The sequence below is a fragment of the Plodia interpunctella genome, chromosome 4 (assembly GCF_027563975.2).
Source record: "Plodia interpunctella isolate USDA-ARS_2022_Savannah chromosome 4, ilPloInte3.2, whole genome shotgun sequence".
NCBI lineage: Eukaryota > Metazoa > Arthropoda > Insecta > Lepidoptera > Pyralidae > Plodia > Plodia interpunctella.
Window position 1 is genome coordinate 7,237,965 of NC_071297.1, and position 22,509 is coordinate 7,260,473.

General features: G+C 33.7%; 2 protein-coding genes across 2 annotated transcripts; both read right to left on the bottom strand.

Moving 5' to 3' along the window:
- Positions 1–2,869: 2,869 nt before the first annotated feature.
- On the bottom strand, positions 2,870–7,178 carry LOC128669421 (odorant receptor 85c-like). The gene is made up of 9 exons (XM_053744244.2): positions 6,695–7,178; positions 6,327–6,479; positions 5,757–5,939; positions 5,187–5,370; positions 4,850–4,946; positions 4,470–4,571; positions 3,981–4,069; positions 3,512–3,578; positions 2,870–2,976 (listed from the first exon to the last, which is right to left on the bottom strand). The coding sequence occupies exons 1-9, from the start codon at positions 6,975–6,977 to the stop codon at positions 2,917–2,919; spliced, it is 1,218 nt and encodes a 405-aa protein (XP_053600219.1). The 5' UTR covers positions 6,978–7,178; the 3' UTR covers positions 2,870–2,916.
- Positions 7,179–8,314: 1,136 nt separating this feature from the next.
- LOC128669419 (proton-coupled amino acid transporter-like protein CG1139) lies at positions 8,315–18,324 on the bottom strand. The gene is made up of 9 exons (XM_053744243.1): positions 17,981–18,324; positions 12,964–13,098; positions 12,454–12,604; positions 11,637–11,758; positions 10,716–10,800; positions 10,216–10,460; positions 9,667–9,885; positions 9,124–9,293; positions 8,315–8,660 (listed from the first exon to the last, which is right to left on the bottom strand). The coding sequence occupies exons 1-9, from the start codon at positions 18,016–18,018 to the stop codon at positions 8,422–8,424; spliced, it is 1,404 nt and encodes a 467-aa protein (XP_053600218.1). The 5' UTR covers positions 18,019–18,324; the 3' UTR covers positions 8,315–8,421.
- Between the last annotated feature and the right edge of the window lie 4,185 nt (positions 18,325–22,509).

Below are 22,509 nucleotides of genomic sequence, written 5' to 3' on the forward strand. Positions count from 1 at the left end.
TCCCTAATCAATCAATGTACAACTCCTACAAATAATATAAAAAACACCGTCGAAAATATAGTATTAAATAATATATAATAATAATAAAATAATAATATAATTCATGACCCTACTATTATTGCTGAATCATTCAATGATTATTTTGTTCATAACAACTTGCACAATATTTCATCTATGACACCAAACACACCCAACACACTGATGCACCAAAGTAAAAGTATATATTTAAAACCTGTAAATTCAGATGAATTAAGAACTATAATCATGAATTTTAAAAACAAAAAAAGCTGTGGGTATGATAACATACCAATACAAATTATCAAAAAATCTCTAAACTATATTCTTGATCCTTTACTTTACCTCGTTAATTTAATGATAGAATCAGGAACATTTCCTGATAATTTAAAGTTATCCAAAGTTAAGCTTCTTCACAAAAAGGGTCCCAAAAACGACATTGCCAATTACAGGCCCATTTCTCTTTTGTCATGTTTTTCAAAAATATTTGATAAAGTGATTCAGGTGAGACTTCAGAGCTTTTTTGAAAAAAATTATATAATAAATCAAAACCAGTTCGGATTAAAAAAAAATAGAAACACAAGTACTGCATTTAAAATTTTAAAAGATATTTGGGACACATTAAATAAGAAATCAATGTGTGTTGGCTTGTTTTTAGATATGTCTCTTGCTTTTGATTCCGTACAACATAACATTCTTCTTAAACATTTGGAAAATCTAGGGATCCGAGGCTTACCACTTAACTTAATTCAATCATATCTAAGCAACCGTAAACAAATAGTAGTCATTGACAAGTATTATCCTATCAGCAAAACAATAGAGGAAGTCAAATCTGACCAGGCTAAAATTCTTCTCGGCGTTCCTCAGGGTAGTATACTTGGTCCACTCCTATTCCTTATTTACGTTAATGAACTTCCATCCATTACGCAACACAAGTGCGTCGTGTTTGCAGATGATGCAACTCTATTCATATCTGATACAACTAAAGATAAAAACAAATTTGAAGAAGAAATCAACAAGACATTAAATAGTATAGTAAATTGGCTTAAATCTATAAACTTAACAGTAAATTTAACAAAAACAAAAATAATACAGTTTAGAAATTATAATAAGGAACCATATAGTTTAAATATTCACGAAACTAACAAAAAAATTGAAGACGTAAACGAAACAAACTTTTTAGGTGTCAATATTGATTGTAACTTAAATTGGAAAGCGCACATAGATAAAATTAACAAAACAATATCCAGTTACTGTTACGCTCTTTCGATACTTGCTGAAAGCTCTTCAGCTGAAGTTGCCCGAACTGCATACTTTGGAAATGTTTTCCTTACCTCACATATGGAATTATCTATTGGGGGAATTCTGTTAATGTAAATTCCACATTCCTGCTTCAAAAAAGATGTATACGCATAATACATAACTTGTATGCAGATGACACATTACGAAATATATTTAAAGAAAAGGGCTATTTAACATTAACTAATATCTATATACTTGAATTATGTGTATTTGTTCAAAATAACAAGTTATATTTTAGAAAAAAAATGGATCTCAGAGATAACCAAAGAAATTTATATAAAAATGATTTGTATCTTCCCATTGTAAATAATGAAGTGTATAAAAAAAGTGCCTATATTTCTGGAATAAATGTACTTAACCATTTACCTGTAAATATCAAATGTATCCAAAATAGTCACTTATTCAAACTGAAGCTTAAGGCTTGGTTATTAGACCATGTGTTTTATAATTTGGATGAATACTATGAGTATAATACTCGTACCTTACGAGAATAAATTGGTATGTATTCCATAAATAATTATATCGTGTGTAAAGACAAATTACTTATAAGTTGTTCAAACAGTTTAATTTGTAAGTACTACACGTACTTATCAATATATTATAATAATAATAATAATATTAAAAACGTTTATTTACTCTTCACAATATATAGAAATATAGTATGTGTTATAAGTGTAACATAACGCTAATATTGCATGCCTGAAACGGTAAACTGTTGAAACTATATGTATTGTATGTGCCACACCTTGTACTACACAGTTACTGCAATAAAGATATTTGAGTTTGAGTTTGAGTTTGAGAATGGAGCGTAGTCCTCCCCCTTCAACACGTAGGCAGACAGATAAAATTATAGATTTCGTCATATCTTTCATTTCGCTCATAAATGAAAGAGAAATGCGTATTAGAAATACTTGAGTAGAAACAGCACAGAGTGCTATAAATATATTTAGTCCCTCATGGTTTGCACAGTTTTATAAGACCAAATCTGACGCTTGGTATAAAATAGGCTAAAAAATTATATGCTTAGGTATCTTTTGTATCTTATTTGGGTAGGTATGCTATATCCGTCGTTTTTAGTTTTCTTTGATTTTGCACAGTATGAAGTACTAAGGTTGATGCATAATCTTTTCCTTTGTCTTCAAATAGAGTTTGAAAAGCGTGTAAAGAGGATCGTACAATCGTATCATAATATTCACACGAAGCAGATGGCGTGTGGATATTTTCCTGTGGATGTCGTATGAACGATGCTACTTAGGGACACATAGTCTAGGCAGCTGATGGAGTGCAGAGTGCAGGTAACATAGATAAAAGAAATAGTAATGACATTCCCAAGGAGGGTTGACATCAGACAGGCATATCATCCTAGTCTAATATTTATTCAAAGTTTTAAGGTATTTTTTTACGCTGATCACGGGCTTTCCGACGTCACAGCCCCGAACGAAGTTGGAACATGCGGAGATGAAGTGTATTTCAGGAAACCCTCGGTATATAATCTCACAGGGACAACATTGTACTAAGATTTTTATTGATTTAACCAAATAAAATATGAAACTAAAGACAAAACTTTATTATAGTCTAAAACAGCATGCATAGCAATTTTTAATCCTCACTGTACATTGTGTACAATAGTGCAAAATATGAGTATGATCTGGTCAATATCTGAAAAAGAAGAAATTTTATTGATTTTCACAGTTTTTTCATTGTATTTATATTCAGGCGTAGACATATATTACTTGTATTTAGGTAGTTAATAAATTAATAAATAATAATAATTCTAACTTTAGATGTAATCATCACTTTAATTTTTTCATTTATTTCATTTTCCATTTCTGGCGTATCACTCAGTTACAACTTTACTCCATCTTACATCGTTCCTTCTATCCTTAGGTACATAGGTATTAGAAATCGCGTCTGTCAGTCTCGCGATAAACTTAAAAACTACTGCACGGACGAAGGCGAGGGCATGTTAGTCTTTGATAAAATATGGTTACATATTTGTCGAGACTACATAATGCCGTCTTTACGCTATAGACCAACTCATGCAGATTCCGACGCCAAACAACGTGCATTGCGTAGTTTGTATATGAGTTTTTTTATTACCGCAAGCAAAACCAGTAATGTACGTCGAAACCGCCAAGTATGCGATACTAGTATAGCCGGCGTAATATAGATACGATACGATAGGATTATTTACCGATGAATAAGTAACAAGGTTGATATCGGTGAAACCCATCGCAGTGAAGGCTATCGGCTTTTGTGATCTGCAACAAAGTAGCTTAGTGATTTGAGTGACATTTTGTGTAGATAATATGTTTCTTATAAATGAGCTATAACTACTTCTTCTTTTTTGTTTATTAGCCTCTTTATGGTCCTTTACGTAAGAAGCACAGTTTGAACGTGGCGTAAGATGGGAGATTAAATTGCTTCACAATTTTCCTATACTACAAAATACTACCTAAAAATCGGGAAACCATACCTACCTCGGTTTTCTCGGTAACTCATAATACCTACACTGTTCAGAGTTTTACAAACTGTTCAGGGGAGATCACCATCTGGTAGGAGTTTCTCGAATAAAGGTTCAGTTGACTGCGGTGGGAACCTCTAATTTGGCACACTCAGGCCTGGCTTTGGAGGATTTTTTATTTAGGTACATAAGACGTTACCTTTTAATCAGAAACAGCAAGGCCCGGCGACAACGAGGACTAGTTCGATACCAACCACTATTGTAAGCGGCGACAGCTACATCTGCATTCTGAAAATTATGTTACTGTACAGAAAAACTTTTTGAAAATTTCTTTTATGATGAGCTTTGACTGGCAAAGAATATTATTGTTAGCTTCGAAATACCAAAAAACTTTTAAATATAGACATTGGACTTCTGTCTCTAATTTTGAAGGTACAGGTATATCAAGCATTTCGGACTTTTTAAGATACATTTTCGAATTATAGAAAACCTCGTTCATTTTATCTTTATGCATATTTTCAAAGCCTACATAACCTAGTTTTATCTCCCGGGTCAAAATAAGGCTTTTCTAGCTATACAATCGCCAACTTCCGGTCAATCATAAATTTGAGAGTTCTAGCAATACCTAGACAGTGTTTGAGTAAAGGTATAACAATTAAGTTAAAGAGTTTAAATAGTAAACGCTTACAGCGTGATAAATTATGTCGGCGTACCAACATATCATTCCAATTTGAAGTAAAGCAGATCCAAGAAAGAGCTTGTTGCTAACGGCCACAAACGGTTCCAGTAACTAAAATCAGAAAGAACAAAAAATATGATAATAAAACAAAATGAAGTATTACTAATATTTAGAAGAGATGTTGTTAAAAATACATTGTTCTCTCTCAAATTCATTTGACAAAAAGTAATTTTAGTATCATAGTAGTTAGAGGCACAAACGTCAAGTCACCCTTCATGCACCTTTAAGATGTGTTAAGTGTCAAGAAGTAGACATGAAACTCTAGGATAGGATGTGATTGTACTAATATAAATCTAAGCGACACTTTCTAAGTCTAAATAAATACTTACTACAATGACGAATACGACACAGCAGATGTTCACTGAGCTCAGCACAATATTCACGAGGTTCGAAAGTGAAAACGCAACCTCCAGGTCATTGCAGTATCTACAATGCAACATGTACCTAAGTCATAGAAAAGTAACTTCTAAAATTTAAATTCAACATATAAAAAGCTCAAAAAGACATGCATTCTTCTATTTACTGTAAGGCAACCTTTTTTTTCCGGTTAGCAACTGTTCGAAAATCAGAGCAAAGGTGAGGTTGAATCAAAACTCTTTCGATTCATAGTATTTAACTTTGGACGATGGAAGGTTTATAAAATTAAATATTTTTTAATAACCATGCCTTATAAGTCTTTGGTGCAGCTTGATGTTTTCCAGTATTTCATTGTAGTTCTCTTCGTCAGTTCTGTCTACCTTGGCTACCGTCTCCAATCGTCGTTGCAACAGCTTCAACAGCATACCAATGTGGCTAGCCATTCCGGAGAACAACAGATCCGTTCCTACCATTATCCAGACGCAGGTTTGACCTAAATTATAACTCAATATTATTGGAATTTGAATACCATTTTGAAAAAGTTTTACCATATTTCAAATGGCATGTATGCAAAATTTCAAGAAGATTGGATGAGAGCGTGAAGAAGTAACAAACAAACGCATTTATAGGTACTATAGGCTTTTCCAAATGGTTTTAATACTTATTTTTTCCTTTACTTTTTGGGGTATCGCTCTCTGTGTGCTAGCTATGTCTATGCCAGGTTCTTTTATCCAAATCCGTCCAGAGATTTAGGACGATGTGAAAAGTCTTGCTAGTATTGGCCCGGGATAAAGAAGCTTGGCTGATATATGGGGAACCTCTGCGGTAATGGAAAGATAACGATAGGAAATATTAGCTGACAAATTAGTCACAGTTTACCTGCGAAAATTTCAAAAATATAAACAAAAACGTGAGCGACAGGCTGATGTTTATCGAAGGGGTACCAGGAGACCCAGACGAATCCGATCTCCGCATTCTGCCCCAAAAATAGCTGGTGCAAGTAGATCCCGATGGGGGTGATGTTGTAAAACCATACACCGGCCAAGTTGACGAAGAAATACCCTGGGGAAAATTAGCTCAAAAGTTTATATTGTGCTTAGTAATCCAATTATTTGTGAATGTAAAAATGATTCGTTTCGGAAATAGGTAAGTACGTACGTACTATTTATGCCGGTTTAAGCAGTGTGGCATAATATGACATAATGACGGCATAACGCGGCTTCGCCCGCGTAAATTTCCTACGGCAACAATTATTTTTCCAGGATGAATGTACCCTATATCCTCCATACTTAAAACGGCATGTATGCAAAATTTCAAGAAGATTGGTTGATATTTGCGCATTTATAATATTAGTAAGGATTTTAAACCTCACAAATATATCGGGTATAATAAATGGTAACGGAGATGCCGAGGACGATATTGAGTCCTACAAAAGAAAAACAAGCTTACATCGGTGAGCAATGCCTAAAGCGGTAAGGCTTTTGTCTTTGATCAATTGGTGTTCGTCGTCTAGAGGTGGAGCTGGCCAAATGGTTGCCAGTTCGTTCATAAGCTGCTTGAACACGTCCTTCTTATACCACAGCACGAATACTTTGGCAATGCCTAAAATATAAAATACTTATAAATCAAATATATTTCAACAAGAATCCTTAACAAGATCAGTCAACGAAAATATGCGCAGTACTTGCGAATGACAGATGAGCTCACCATGCACAGGGTTCCATCATAATTGTATCGCATTGTGGTCCTTTGATTTAAATACAAATACCAGGACAACTAAAATCTTGTAAAATATTTACCTCTTCGTCTTTACTCACTCAATGCTCCGTATCCGAAAGTGTGGAAAAGTGGAACGACATCTTGGACTTTTGGTGAATGGGCCAAAGTGAGCCCGATGAAGACGATTTCACTGAAGACGTGATAACAAATTCCGCAGACAGACGCCGCAAACATCAGCTGCTGAAGAACGTATGACACCGCTGTCCCTGAAGAATCCGAAGAAAGGCCGATTCTACGCATACAGAACGCATATATGCGTAAACTATCGTCTATCTCCTTTTTGGGATCAAATATTGGAGCATCGGCCATTTCCATAGACATTGTTGTAACTGATCCGTTTGAGCGCCGTTTTATAGTAGCTGAACTTTTATATTGAAAGAAATCGATTTGTATGTTTGTTATAATACATTTTGAATTTCAACATAGTTATGTCATTCTCATAGAGTAAAGTATTTAAAATGTTTGTAATTGACTAGTTGTGCTTTGCAACGGCTGATAACTCTTTCATCTTATTATGTACCTACCTAGTTTATTATCTCGATGAAAATAATTGCATAGTAAATTTTTATTATTCACTAAATCAGAATCGCTACATTTTTCAGAACATTTTGATTTTAAAAAATCTGTATTGATACATTAGGTACTTATGTTAAGCAAAGCAAGGCGAAGAGTAAATAACTACTTAATATTAATAACGATCGGTTAAATACGGGCGTAAATTTAGTTTAGTTGATAATATGTTTAAAGTTTAGAACTTTTGAGTGTCGAGAATCGACAGCTTAACTATACCCTTTGGTCATTTTAAAGCTTTAAACAACTTTATTTAGCACGCCTGTTAATTTATTGATGTTTTATTGACACTGTAAACTTGTTTTATTATAACTATGCTTCTTTTTCATGTGATCATAGTACGAACTACGAATATTTACAAAAAGTTACTGTGTCATAGACATTTATCACCATTAAATTTATGACTATCGATGCCGCATTTGACGCTAGGTTATAATGTATTATTCTAATTGTTCAATGTTACAAATTTCGAAATAAACTGTCACACAATGATGTAGAGATTTAAAACCACACAATGTATTACTAAATTCGCCTTTTGAGATCTCATGGCTCAAGGCTCATCATATAATGAATCATCAAAGGTCGTTTCACCAGTAAGCTTCATCTGGTGGATGCTACCAGATATTAAATTTTAATTAGCATTAGCATGCAGCATACTGACATGTAATCAACTTCAATATTTTACTACGAAGTGAACCCTATTGCATTGACTATGCCACTGTTTTTGTTTGTTTAAGCGATAAATCATACAAAACGAGTAGTAATAGAGAAATGGCGTGTCATTGTTTACATCAGAACCTGGTTTTTAATTCATTGTTGCCATCGAACATACATTGTATCCCAATTGTTATTGCATTACAAGTGTAATACCACAGTAGCTTAATTTCAAGATTATGACTTCAAATGCTTATTTGGTAATCACGATATACATATAAGATAAATATCCTTTTTCATGGAAATTGTTGTAAAATTGTTGAAAAATATACTCGGCCTACTTGTCGCTATTTGTGTTTGAAATGTTCTATTCATTTATTTGCTTATGTTCGTATCAGCTTATATAAAAGGATGTGTTAGATTAAAAAACAATATAAGTACTTTATTAATGTATTAAATTAGGCTTAAAATTACCACATTATACTTAGTATAATACTGTAATTTTCATTAACTTAATAGTAACATTAAATACATCACAGAATCACATAGTCCTAATAATCTCTCTTAAGCTTTGCGTCACTCCGGTGACCAGGACGAATGTCCCGAAGATTATTAACAGCACATCTTTGATTAAGATCCAGTAGTATTTGCCGAGGTCTCTTTCCCAGTGGAATACCAGATCCAAGATGGAGGGGACGATGAGGCCAAGGAAGGAATAGAAGAATGCTCCTTCTAAACCGATCACCTGCTCCAAATTCGGCAGAGTTGCTGCAGCGGCCACTGCAATTTTAAAATTAGCAACATCAACATATTTAATGAAAATACGGTGTCAGTGATGTGATTATGGACCGAAAAGTAGAAACCTATAAAGTCCTCAAGACGAGTCAGTCGATCACGTCACTCTCGATTTCTATAAGACTGAAACTATAGTCCACTTTTCCGTCGATAATCAAGTGTGAGTGATCTGTGTATAAACAATAGCAACATAAACGTTGAAAAAGTTATGAAAATTAAAAAAAAATGGATGGATAGAGTAGCATTATGAGGTAGAATTGTTTTATAACAGATAGAAATCTGTTACAATCGGTCAACTTCCAAATTATTTATCAGATTAGTTTCAATATTTATTTTGGCATGATTTAGAATTGTCGTTAGGTGTGATTTCATTTTATTGCGGAATTAAGAAGAAACCAAAATATTATCTTCAAATCAGTGGGGTACTAATGATCTGTACAATACTTGCCAGTAAGTGCGGAGAAAACTGCGCGCATTACTGCTTGAGCAATATTATGATATTTCTGCGTTACGTGTTGTTTTGTGTTGCGCCACACAATCTCCATGGGCACGTAGAACTGCAGAGTGTAAGTGAAAAATATAGCGAAGACGATGAAACACTTCGCCATCAGTGCAGGTCTGAAAAATATTTTTTTAAAACTCATGAGATTTAGTACGCAGTAAGTAGACCTTACAGTATGATAAAAGTACTGGGAATAGTCGAAAATAACAGGCGAATATATTTTTAGAATTATAAGTTACTCTACAATTACAACCAACTTTTGAAGAAAATTTGGAAAACAACCTGAAGTTATCGGTTAACTTCTGTTTTTTTTTTAAACTAATGTGCGTTTCAGATTAAATCAATAAAGCACTAAGATGCGAAGAAACGCTTAAAACTGTCAAAACTGTCATAATTATTAAGTATCATTATTATGAATTCCATGGTGGTTACTTTAGATTGTGATAGTGGTAGCCCAATACACTTTGATAAAAAAAAGGATTTACTTACATTTCATCCTCTCCGGTGGGGAGATTCAGAGTAATGCTTCCTTTGGCTTTGTCGCCATACCGTATGTAGCCCAAGAAGCCCATGAACATGTACAGCAGGACCACGACTGCCATGGTAATGTTAAGGACTCCTGGGCAGCCAAGGAAGTGTTGAGGCTTTGCCATTGTATTCTCAACCGGCAACACCACTCCAATGCCTTCCATTGCGAAGATAACTGTACTGGAATTAATTTGGTTTTTTGTAGATTGATGTTGAATCACGGTTCGGTAAGGCACAGATGACATTTGAATTTCTTCAACGTGACAAGTTTTTACTGAACCTAACGTTTCTATGTTCGAGCAAATTTATTTAAATATTACTTTTCTTCCTCTGTATTCCATATTGTTATTGGGTTTTATAATTGTGTTTGTTTTTTGAATAAATTAAAGAATGATAACAAATGCCTTATGTCAATATGTTTTAATTTTCTGCAATGCATCGTTCATTTTAGAAAATCTTTCATCTTAATATATTATGATAATGATTAACATTTAGTAAATAAACGCTTACCCGATAAACAAGGGTAGCTTCCCAATATCGACAGACGTGGGTCTTGTAGTCACGTCAGGAAATTTCCCACAGATGTAGTAGAGACAGATCAGGAATGTTACCACAAGCAAGATGTTGGCGAACCCAGAGAAAGGAGCCAGGTACTTCAAGTTCTTGATTTGGGTGAAAAGCAGCAGAGGCACCAAAAAGTACAGACAGTACATCGTCTCATTTATCTCGTTGTCTTTGTAAAAGTGGTCGATGATCTGAAATTGCACAGGTATTAAACGTTTTTATATCTAATTCGCTTGTATTGATCCTAAATAGACCTCTCCTATTTTTTAAAAATTATCATCTATTACAGACATCTTCTATTAAAAGTTCCAGTTCTTGAATCTTTCGCTGTCAGACATCGGTCTGTCTGGATGAAGCGGAAAAAAACAATGAATCTCCCGTTGAAAGCCTATCAATACAATCTTATAGACTGACTATAATAAATTGTAACATTTCCAAATACCAACCTGTTTTACTGAATCAACAAGCAGGATGACATAGACTGCACACGCGCCAAGAATGGTGAAAGCCATTGCCCAGTCTATAAATATCCTGGAACGTGTAAACAGAAAATGTTAAAATTACGTTTAGTCACGTGCTGAAATGTCTGTAATTTTTTTGTCAACAGAATGATTTTTTGCTATGTAGTTATATAAATGCAGTTTTACAGGGAAAATATTGTTGTCTTACAACCTTCTTTATGGATGGAAAATGAGAATGTGTGGCGTATGGTTCCGCCTTAGAATAGGACCACTCCATATTCTCCCGTGAATGACGTAGTTGTCCGTTGATGATTATTGTATCTCTATAACTTCTTGAAAACGGTGGCACTATTAAGTCATGCATAGTCAAAATCTTGCACTCAAATGAAATACGTAATATTTCAGCCCGGTGATAAATCAATGTACTTAAAATTAATATTTGCGAACAGATTATTCATTGTTACTTTATCATGAACCAAGGTTGTCAAATTGTCTGAGTATAATTAAAGTAATTTACTGAGAGTCTTTAGGTCATTTTTTTATCAGGATGGTCCTTACAATGTCGTTATTGGTTTGATCGAGATCATTGGTAATATACATATATTACAGACGTCTTAACAACTCAAGGACAATGGTGCAAAACTACGTCATTTCTCATCTATCATTTCGCTATATCGTGATTTTCATTTTGCTTTGTTGAAACCATAATAAACACACAGATAAAAAATATATTAATGTTGAATTCAAGTCAGAGTATAAACATCGGTAAAACATGTGGATTCAATTTCTTTTCAATTTATATTTAAGTACTCATGTTTTTTTGCAAACAACATTTTCATTCGTCCATAACTCGTGTGTACGTGTTTCTATAAATGTAGTTATTGATAAAATAAATGTAGAACTTACCTTGAAGCTTTAGAAACTTTTCTGAGAGGCTGTGGTCCCGTAGCGAATACAGCCTCGACAGTCTCAGCGTAACCTAAGGACGGCACTTTTGTCACTTTGGCCACGTCCTGTGATGTCTTAACCTGAAATATTCAATGCCATTGTTACGCCAATGGCAAAAATATTGTTTATTTCTACTAAAGGAATGAAATGGTTTTAAATATAAATGGATAATGTAAATTATGAGTAACATGGTAGTGGGCAGGCAGAATCGTTGTGCAGATCCGGTGCCTGCACCACGTGTCAGAGAAACCTGTATTGCAGTTGCACCTCACCAGAGTGCCACCACCTCAGATAGGTACATTAAGTAATACAATAGAATTTATTAATTTCAAAAAAATTAGTTCAAACTCAAATAAAATTTCAAGACACGCTTGTCGTTTTTTTACCTCGACAGCAAAAGTATGGAGTTATAATTTAGTTAAAAAAATAATTCAGCATAACATATGCTTACTCATATTTTTAAATCTTCAAATAAGGAAAACACTACAAGGTAGATTTATTGCAACTAAAAATGTTGCGATCATATAAGAATACAAGACGAGAGGAAAACACTTATTTTTATTTAGTTTTGTTTAACATAGTGGGTTTCTTTGGTGAATAATTTGAAACTTACTAATATTATAATGTTGGGTTAAACCATAATAAATTATACACTTCATTAGGAATCACACTATCTATTGGGGAAAACCGTACGAAAATCCGTCCGGTAGTTTTTGAGTATATTGAGTTTCGAGTTCCGGACTTATTTTTATAATATGTAAGGATAGGTTCATACCAATAAATAAACGCAGTGTGTGCAGATGTATCCCAGGATGATAGTCCCGAATATTCCGACGACGGACCCTGCATTTTTAAAAGCAGCTGGCATGGCCAGGATACCAGAGCCTAAGGAAGACTTCAGCAGGTTGGCAAATGACCTTGCATCACTGGAACAAACACGTCAAAACAAAATATATAAATAAAATATTACCATAACACCATAAATTAATAAACACTTTAATAAATAATTATTTAAAATTTCTCAATAATAACTGAATTTCCAGAAAATCTAAACATCGAATCATGTAGTCTCACCCTAGATTAGAACTACTCCAAATCTTCCGTGGATGTCGTAAGAGGTGATTAAGAGAGACATGCCTAGGCAACAATAGCATCCCCAAAGAGGGTTGACCTCGGGCAGGCATCCGGTTGTAAAAACGAAGCCAAATCTCAAAATTTTAATGGTTGATTTTTTACGCGAACGAGTATGAGAGAGAGGTTGAAAAAATGTATAAAAAATACTAACGAATTAGGATGCTCCAGCTTCCTATTCTGGAAGGGATCGTAGCCGTCGTCATCCAGCTCGGTCTCTTTACATTTTGTATTGATCGTGTTGATGGATATTGTCGACGGATAGATCCCATTCTCTGTGATCACAGCTCTGTAAGTGAAAAGAGATACCTAATTGTAATTAATTTTAAGTCGAATAAGTAAATACTTAAGTAGGAGCCCACGCTTCATCTGGGATCTTCACCTGGGTTGAGCACGGGATATTTTGGGTAGACGATACAATATACATACGAGTATACTAGTAGTCCCTTGAATCTCTTTGACACAAGTGTTAGTAATAAATTAGTTAGAAGTAGTGCTCGCTGGTCAAAAGTCTGCGATGTATCAAGGATGGCCGTTTAGATATGGTGGTATTAACAATCAAACAGACAAATCTCTCGAAACAATCTTGTAGCTAATAGTTATTTTTTTAACTTTATTGGTATGCTAATAACTATCTATTTGCACATGGCTAAAGATTTTACATGACATTGAGATACAATGTACTAATTTTATAGTTCGATGATACAGCATGAGCTGAGTATGACACAATGTATTATAAAATCATTGTTGCGGTCTTGAATACGTAGGAAAATTATACGACCTTGGAGACGCAGTGGTAAAGTGCTTGCCTCTGAACCGAGAGGCAAGCACTTTACAACTGGGTGCTATCGCATACCCGGTCGGGTCATGATAGAAAATGATCTTTTTCTGATTGGCCCGGGTCTTGAATGTTTATATTTATTTGTTATAAAATAAGTATCCCATAACACAAGTCTCAAACTTACTTTGGGGCTAACTCAATCTGTGTGATTTGTCCTTATATATTTATACATTTTATAATATAGCTCTCTAAACAGTTTTATCAGAAAATGTAACAAGTATAATATTCACGACTAGCGGCCCGTCCAGGCTTCGCTCGGGTAAAACCATAAAAAATTGCCTATATTACTGCTGAACGTTTCGTCTATATCTCTAGGTATGCCAGTTTAGTTTTTGGGTTTATTTATTTCAAAATAATAGTATTATTATTTACATGAATCCATACATTTGTATAAATCTTAACTAACTGTATGGATTCATGTAACTATATTAATTTCACATGAAATTATCTCAAATAAGTAAGTATAGAATAAACATATAATAGTGAGTCCTCGTCTACAAAACTTTATGGGAAAAAACAAAAATATACAAATTATGTATAACTTTTTCACTACTTCACATGAAAAAAATAAAGCGCAATACTGTTTTCGATGGATATGTGTTAATATTATAACATTTTACGTCACTTCGAAATAGTAACTTACAAGCATACGTTCGGTGTGTCCTCTCAATAAAATGTTAATCCTATAATATTTTAATTTGTACATATGCTATTTACTTAAGACGATATCATCGTGATTAAGTCTTAATTTAAATATAGTTTTGTAAATAATGGCCGTACGGAGTAATAAAAGGCTTATAACGAGTGATTACGTTTACGTACGCAAGTTACAAGTTACTTCAGTTATTTTTAGTTACTATTGACATAGATTTGGTCTAAACACAAGTAACCAGTAATAGTTCTTATTTTCAATACAAATACAAAAAGTTCTCTGGCTTAATGTCTTCAAGGAAGATAAGTTTTAATGATCTGTTAACTATATTGAAGACCATACGAGGTTTAGGAGGAAAGAACCAGGAAAACACTCAAATGAGAGAGGGAGAGAGAGAGACAAACAATACATATAACGGGCGAATAGAATAATGTCACCTGTACGTAAATACTTTGACTTGATTTAGAAATTTTTCTGGGAGAAAAATTCATGACGTAATATTTTTTTTTAAGTTTTGTAATTCTAGAAAATTTCTTTACCATTTGTCGGAGCTTATTGTTAGTCTACTGCGATAGTAAACGCTGAACTATTAACAGCGTCTGAAATGAAGCCAAAGTTGTGTAACTGGCCGTGAGCATGAAATTTTGCATGTAGACCAACGACCGAAATATAGCCGTACCTAAGTATAAGTGATCGAAGGAATATAAATCGTTGCCGTTGAGCGTCTGAGCCTATCGCAACAATTTTTTTGTGTGAGGTACAAACTTTCGCCTTTCAGATATTTCTCTTGAATATTCAGTGGAGGTAGCGCGAGTTTTTGCTAGTATGTAATTGTAATGAATAATATATATTTTATTAATTCTATTTTAGACTAATTCGATAGTATTACATTCTCGGAAATATTAGTGCTAGACCCACTTATATTGATCAACAAATAGGAATACGACTACTTAGCGCCATCTAGTGGCAAGTAGTAGCATACACTCTTGTATGTGTTACTCAGGTTTAATTAAAATTAAATACTCAGAAATGGCCCGGCATGTATAACGGTTCGTGATGCGGCTAAAGAGTCGATAACAAAAACGTTCAATATTTATCAATAGTAAACAAGTACCTAGGTACCGGAGAATTATAAGTAGGTATTAGAAATAACGGAGACATTGCCGTGAAGTAGGTACCTACCTATATGAACCGTACCTTAAAGTTTTTAATGTATACTTATGTACCTACTTACATTTAAAAACTTTATTTTTCAATATGGAAAAATACCGGAAAATATATCGATTAATAAAATTATAATTTATGCTCTATTTATTCCCATCTTTTCGATTTCTGAATTGAAATTTTGCTTCGATCACTTCACGGACCTGAGAAGTAGAAAAATATAGCTTGCAGATGAACCCTAATACGCTTGTACAAAAGGACTACACAATTGTAGATTCATATTTCCTAGACGTGTCTAGTGTCTAGTCTACAGACTCTGATAAGATAAAAAACTAATTATATTTATTTATGTATTAAAATTTACGTTCGTCACAGCTAGACTCTAACTTCCTAAACTTATTGATATTCCCAGAATACCATCTGTGTCTGCTATTTAACATTCTACTTAGATAAATACTTAGTCAATGGTTATGTGGATATATTTTTTCCTCATTCTTCTCTTTATTAATTAGTTTACAAGTCAACTTATTAATGCTATAGGTAATCGGTAATGATAATTGCTATACAGTATCTATGCAGGAGATAGAATAGCTATTGATCATTGATATCTGAAATATATGACAATAATATTTATTTATATAAAATTATACTGAAATTTGACACAGATATAGACAAAACCTTAGGAATAACATAGGCTACACTTTTTATTAAGTAGTTTTACCCGAACGAAGCCGAGGTGGGCCTTTAGTATAAAATATAGCAGATGTCAGTATTATATTATTCAGGTTTCTGTGGCCGTGATACATGACCACGTGACTAACCGGTCCAACGTTTTATGTCAAGCAATTAAACCAGTATTTGCTTATGTCTGTGGATCCGGCAATTTGATAAAATATAATCAGAAAACAAACGTGTCTTCTTATAGTCGTGGTTCTTCCACATGGTTAAGGGTGCCCATTGTGGAATATAACACAGATAACTGAGACAGGTGGAAAAGTGAGGGGGAGGCAGTGGGACACGTCATCTACAGGTTCCACAAAAACAAACACACACACACACAAAGACTTCCTGGACATTATTATAGGATAGATGTTGCCCGGGGCTTCAATCCCGTAGGAATTATGAGATAAAATATGGCCTATAGCAATCTTGGATAATGTACTTTTCTAATGATGAAAGAATTTTGAAATCGGTTCGGTAGTTTCGGAGATTATCTGCCTCAAACATACAAACTCACAAACGATTACCTCTTTATAATAATAGTATAGATTGGTTTGTCATTTCACACACTTATTGATAAATCATTAACTAGAGTGCAGGTTTCCTCACGATATTTATAATACCATTAATGTATGAATACCACTATAAGGTTTTAAAGAAAAGTAAGTAATACATGTGATTTTCTGCCATGGAATTAGTCGGTACTATGTAGTACCTACTAATTCCATGTTTTCTGCAGACTTTTATGTCAAGTATTGATTGATCTATGACAATTCTTCTAATGACTATTCATCGACAGGAATCCTGAAGATTCTCAAAATAGGATAGAGTTCTATTCACAGATATAAGAACATTCTTCAATGTAATGTTCTTAAATCTTTGGTTCTATTTTGAAATCGAAAGGCTTTAGAAAAACTTACACTTTACTAGACAAACTATAAAACTTATGTTTGCTTTTTTGAATTGATTCAATCCATGCAAGAAGTTTCATAAATATATTATTTTTATTTACTACTACGTGGGTGTTAAATAACGCCGTACGAATTGGAGAAGAACAAGCAGGGACCCTGGGCTTCGTTGCTCTATGACATTAGATGAAACCGGGAAAGTGTCTACGAGTTTATTTCTAGTGAATGAGCTTGTATGTAAGTAAAACAAATATATATTCAGCATTAACGGTAAAAAATAAAAGTTATTACTTACACATATAATTATGTTTCTGTTAGTACTCTGTTTTCTAAATATAACCAAAATGTAACGTTGATAATGCGTGCCAGTTGAAGTTTCACGCTCTTTTATGAAAATGTAAGACAGGTTTTGTTAGTGCGTCTCATTATGAATGAAGAAGAAGAAGGTAGGCGTTGTGTCATATCAAGAAATAAAGTGTCAAGCCCAGTGAGGTGTGGCGAATGCTCCAACGACAAGGAGCATACTAGCTCTTCAATAATATAGATTACTCATTCTTATACTGTAAAACAAACACATTTCCACAAAATATACAGCTGTTTTAACATTTGTCAAAAAACTCAACGCTATTGAAAGTATTTTACATAAAACCGGCAATAAAGACTCGGTACAAGATTTGCGATCAGATTTTAGACGAAATTTTTCAGTAGGTACAACCTGACCTGGACCTGGGATGAATTCTATAAATTGAAAATATTTACATAAAATGTACAAATATTAAATTATTATTAATTTTAATTATCTTCCTAAACTCGACCTTAAGTTTTTTCAATAAATTTAAGTCAACAAAGAAATGTTTCTTTTTTAATAAGATTAAATGTTACTTACGTTGAGCTGAATTCCTTCATATTGTAACTATTCGACATGATCACAAGCTAAAAAAAAAATAGTCCAAAAGAAAACACAATCACAACTCTTTAATCTGATCACAACAAAAAAGTTGTTTATTTTTTTAAATTCATATATTGACGAGCGCACGACATCTTTCGCAATCCGCCGACCACTCAATGCTCATTTAGTTAGCTTGCAAACGGTGATGTTTATAAATATAAAATATCTATGCTGCGCTGTCATGAATTATGTTTTGGCAACAATCTTTATTACAAAGCCGCATAGACAAGATGACGCCAATTTCCGGACCCCAAAAGTGCACTAAACAGTTGCCCTTCAAAGTTACACCCAAGATGTCCTTGATCGCCCATACGTGTATGTATAAGAACAGGTTTTAAAGTCCATCGATTTTATATTCAACATGAAGTCAGCTTATATTTTATTATACACCTAACCACTTATATATAAGTACTTAACATTGTGGAATGTGCACTGGAAAAATATTTTATTCTAACACTTAGAAGCATGGAGAATTGTAAACGCCATAAGCCACACAAATATTTGTACAATATATTGAATAACAAAATCTTAGAATATTTTATGTAAGGTACTATTAGTCAGAATCACGAAATTCTCTTTATTACAAAAGTACAGACCATTGCTTTTCACAATATTTTTATTCAACAGAAGCATGGGGTGGCCGTCGAAGACTTTGTCTTTAAACAGTTAAGCGTGCAGATAGCTCTGTAGGAATATGTGCAATAGGTGACATTCTTCCAGAAGACATAAAATCATCGACCAACACCCAGAGATGGTGAGAACCAGGTGTAAACTCTTTTGCCCGGCGTAAATTCATTTTTACTACCACCATTTTAATCGCAGTTACAATATCAATTCTCTATATCAAGTTGCAAAAAGTCTTTTGTTAACAAGAAATTAATTCGTATTTACGCGAATATATTTAACACCCACGAGATCAGTATAAATAGGCCATCCATACACGAGCGACGAGTAGACTTTTGGCATCGTTACCTACCACTATCATTATAGGCCAGGGAATTTTGGTTTAATTCGGTTGGATACAAACGTAAACAAAGTTTTATAATCTCAACAATATTTTTTTGGCCCGAGTTATGCGTGGGAAATTGGTACCTATAATACTACTCGTCTGATTCCTTTGGATTCAGTAATCACTTACTATAGTAATATCTGTATTTTCTTTCGTGGAATCTCCGTTAGGTTTTACTGGTTATAAGTTTTAGGAATATTTTTTTTGTAGGTATACATTGTATGATACTTATTCAATATTGAACGTATTTATTCTAAAATATACAGTATTTAAAATACCTGTATGATATTTTCTCAAAGTTTTAAGCTGGTATGAATAATATTCATACTATAATTATTCCTCTGGCTTGTCTATTTCTATAATACTATTACGAATGCTTATCAACGGAATGCAGACATTATATTTTAAGAGAAACGACACTTTGGCGCGGAAACATTGCGTTGAAGACATCGTGGGGTGCGACATTTTATGGCGAATTCATGTAATAAACTCTCTTTTCATCATCAATGCACATAATACACGTAATAAAATTGAAGAAGTGCCAAATGTATATAATTTTGGATATTTTTTGCAACTTAATGGAATATAATATGTTATCGATAAAGTTGACGAATCTGCAGTTTTGGTCTGTCTCTCTTTTGTCATCTGACAATATGCATCACGCAAAATACACTACAAAATTCACTTGAAATGTAGTTAGATAAATAACTAAAACCTTAGATTAATTTTAATTCGGTAAATGGTCAGTTCCCCGAGGGATATTCAAAGAATCAAACTACTAGATCCGCTTACTACATTCATCACATACCTATGTACAAATATTTGGCCTCGATGGGGGAATCGCACTCAGGACCACTAGATAGCGGGCGAGCGTGATGAGAGGAGGGAGGTCGGAATTTTTTGATTTACTTAGTTACAAATTATTATTTGCTGTTTCTTTGATACCAAATTTTTAAAGTCCTACCTGTCATAATAAGTTACACCATCTTCGTCACTCCACACAACCGAACACGAGTCAAAACTATTGGCAATTTGTAATTGTATCATTTTACCAACTTTTATGAAAGTTTAGTGATCAACATCGGTTTTATGACACATTTTGTATTTTTAAGATTTTTTGTGAAAATTGACGTAAAACAACGCACTTTAAATTGCCGAAGAAAATAGTAGGACTGGCTTGCTTATAGAATGAATATTTCATCGTAGGAGATTACAGTGATCGATCATGAAATTTATGAAGGACTTTAATTAGGCTTTTCTACTGATAACATTTCTAAATAGGGAACTTTATTTACTAAAGATAGGCCTATATGCATCCGTAATTTCATACATTACTGACATAATTTCATTGACATAACCCATCACATAATTTTAACCTACTTTTCAACATTTAGACAAATATTAGGAAATACGAAGAATGACACTGAAATTATATGGTAATATTTTTCTTCCAATAAAAGTTGTAAGGTAAATCAGCTTCGTAGAAATTATCCCCTGCTGTGAACGCTTGTACAGTCAACATCATCAGATCCGCACATCAAGTTACCCTGCGGAACCTCTATGGCGCGGTAATAGCGGCGAGTTTGCAATGAATTTGGGTAGGATGTGCTGTTGAGTGTACATACTCTTTTCACGTGATAATGTTCATTACCTTGTTTTTTTCGCTCACTAGTGTTCCACGTATTTCGCTAGCGTGGGTGATACACTACTTGTAATTTATTTGAAAACAAAAATATTTACTGGAGAAGTAAAAAAGAGGCGTCGCAGTCGTTGATTGTTCGGTGTATTTTTCAGTGTCGTAATTTTTATTTTTACCGGAGCGTGGCAGACACTTGATTCTATATTTTTAGATCTTCGTGTATACTTTTACTAAATTTGAAATATTTTCAAGGTCGCTGGCTTTAGTTTAGTAAAACTTGCAAAGGAAATATACTACTTAATCTGAGTCGAAGAAGAAGTTGGGAATAATATTTCTCAGTTATATTTTATAGTGAAAAGTTCCGGGATAATAGATGGCTAAATCTAATCGATTATAGGCACGTTTATTTATTTTTATAAAAAATCATGATAATAAACGTGATAGATAATTTCACATCTGTGTTGTGATGCTCAAATAATAGGTGTACACGAGTGAACTGCGCATTTGCCCTTAAAATTAGATGAATGAATGAGTCAACTCATATAAACAACTGATATTTATAAGTAACATAGGTAACGTAGCCAAATAGATGCTATACAGATATTTTTTATGATTTTATATACAGTTTTAAATCGGATCTTTGAATTGCATAATATTTATGATGCATGTCATCATTTTGATAAAGATAAGTTATATTAAGAAAATAGTTAAAATATTTTTTAGAGATTGCTAGTTGACAAAATTACAGACCTTTTAATATACAAAATAATGTAATAATATTTGATTATATCTATAATTTTGGACTAATCTTCGAAACGAGAATTGTCTGATCCTGTCTAAATTTGTCTAAATACAAATTGCCATAACTTTACAAATACAGATTGAAACCTAGCTGACCTTCATTCACACGGGAAAGGTCAAAATACTTACTTGTTTAATAAAAACCAAATAGTTGGTCATCGCAAATTTTCATATTAATCAGACTTATATATTGAAGCCAATAAAAATGACAGTAAGGGTATGCCTAAAGGTTGACTCGTGTCGTGTAACTAGCAATTGCTGGCATATTGCCGTGCTGAAAATTTGCCATAGAGTCGCCTCCGTGTCGCAAATCTCAATAAGTTGATTGACCTACTTAATCAATGGTCATCGATGACGGTCGCCTGTGTTATAACGATATGATGTAACTGTTTTATAATTGAAGGTATCCTTTGCATGGCCTTTTTGTGCAGGGTAACTTGAGGTGCGGTTGGGCTGTACTGGTTGAGGTCTCTTGGAGTATTGTTAGACCCGTGTACACCGAATTCCTGTGCAGGGGCCCGATTCTCACTCAATCAAAGTGCACATCATCAAATTTCTTCAATATTTTGAAAAAGTTTAACACACTTTCTGCTTCCATACTAAACTACACAAACTAAAAAGTTCAATAAAATGTGCATTGAGAGATCGAATGTTTGGATCGATTGGAAATTTATTTAAAAACTATTGAAAAAATTTAGACAAAATTGATGGAGTGTACATATATTGCGTGAAAATTGGGCCCCAGCATTTTATCTGCATGGTTGTAAGGAATTGTAACTGTGATTCTAACGCATGCGCGTTTACATGCGCGCTGAATTCCATTCAATTTGCAGTGCACGTGCTGGTAACGTGTTGGATGTGCACGGGCATTAGCGCGTGATAGGGATTGTGCCAAAATTATTAAGAGAAAATCGAAATCGGAACCTTAGACGTTGTTGAAAACTTCCGCTAAATAGGAAATGACATTGATGTATATTGTTTATACCGCATGTGATTCGCAAATATAAATAACGTACA

Excerpts from the sequence above, each read along its gene's own strand:
- LOC128669419 (XM_053744243.1), bottom strand. The coding sequence starts at position 18,018 with ATGTCGAATAGTTACAATATGAAGGAATTCAGCTCAAC. Across the intron at positions 10,461-10,715 it reads TTGTTGATTCAGTAAAACAG|ATCATCGACCACTTTTACAA; the intron begins GTTGGTATTTGG and ends GTGCAATTTCAG. Across the intron at positions 8,661-9,123 it reads AGTTTTCTCCGCACTTACTG|TGGCCGCTGCAGCAACTCTG; the intron begins GCAAGTATTGTA and ends TTAAAATTGCAG.
- LOC128669421 (XM_053744244.2), bottom strand. The coding sequence starts at position 6,977 with ATGTCTATGGAAATGGCCGATGCTCCAATATTTGATCCCAAAAAGGAG. Across the intron at positions 6,480-6,694 it reads TTTCGGATACGGAGCATTGA|GCATTGCCAAAGTATTCGTG; the intron begins GTGAGTAAAGAC and ends TTTATATTTTAG. Across the intron at positions 3,579-3,980 it reads TTGCTGTTTCTGATTAAAAG|ATCACAAAAGCCGATAGCCT; the intron begins GTAACGTCTTAT and ends ACTTTGTTGCAG.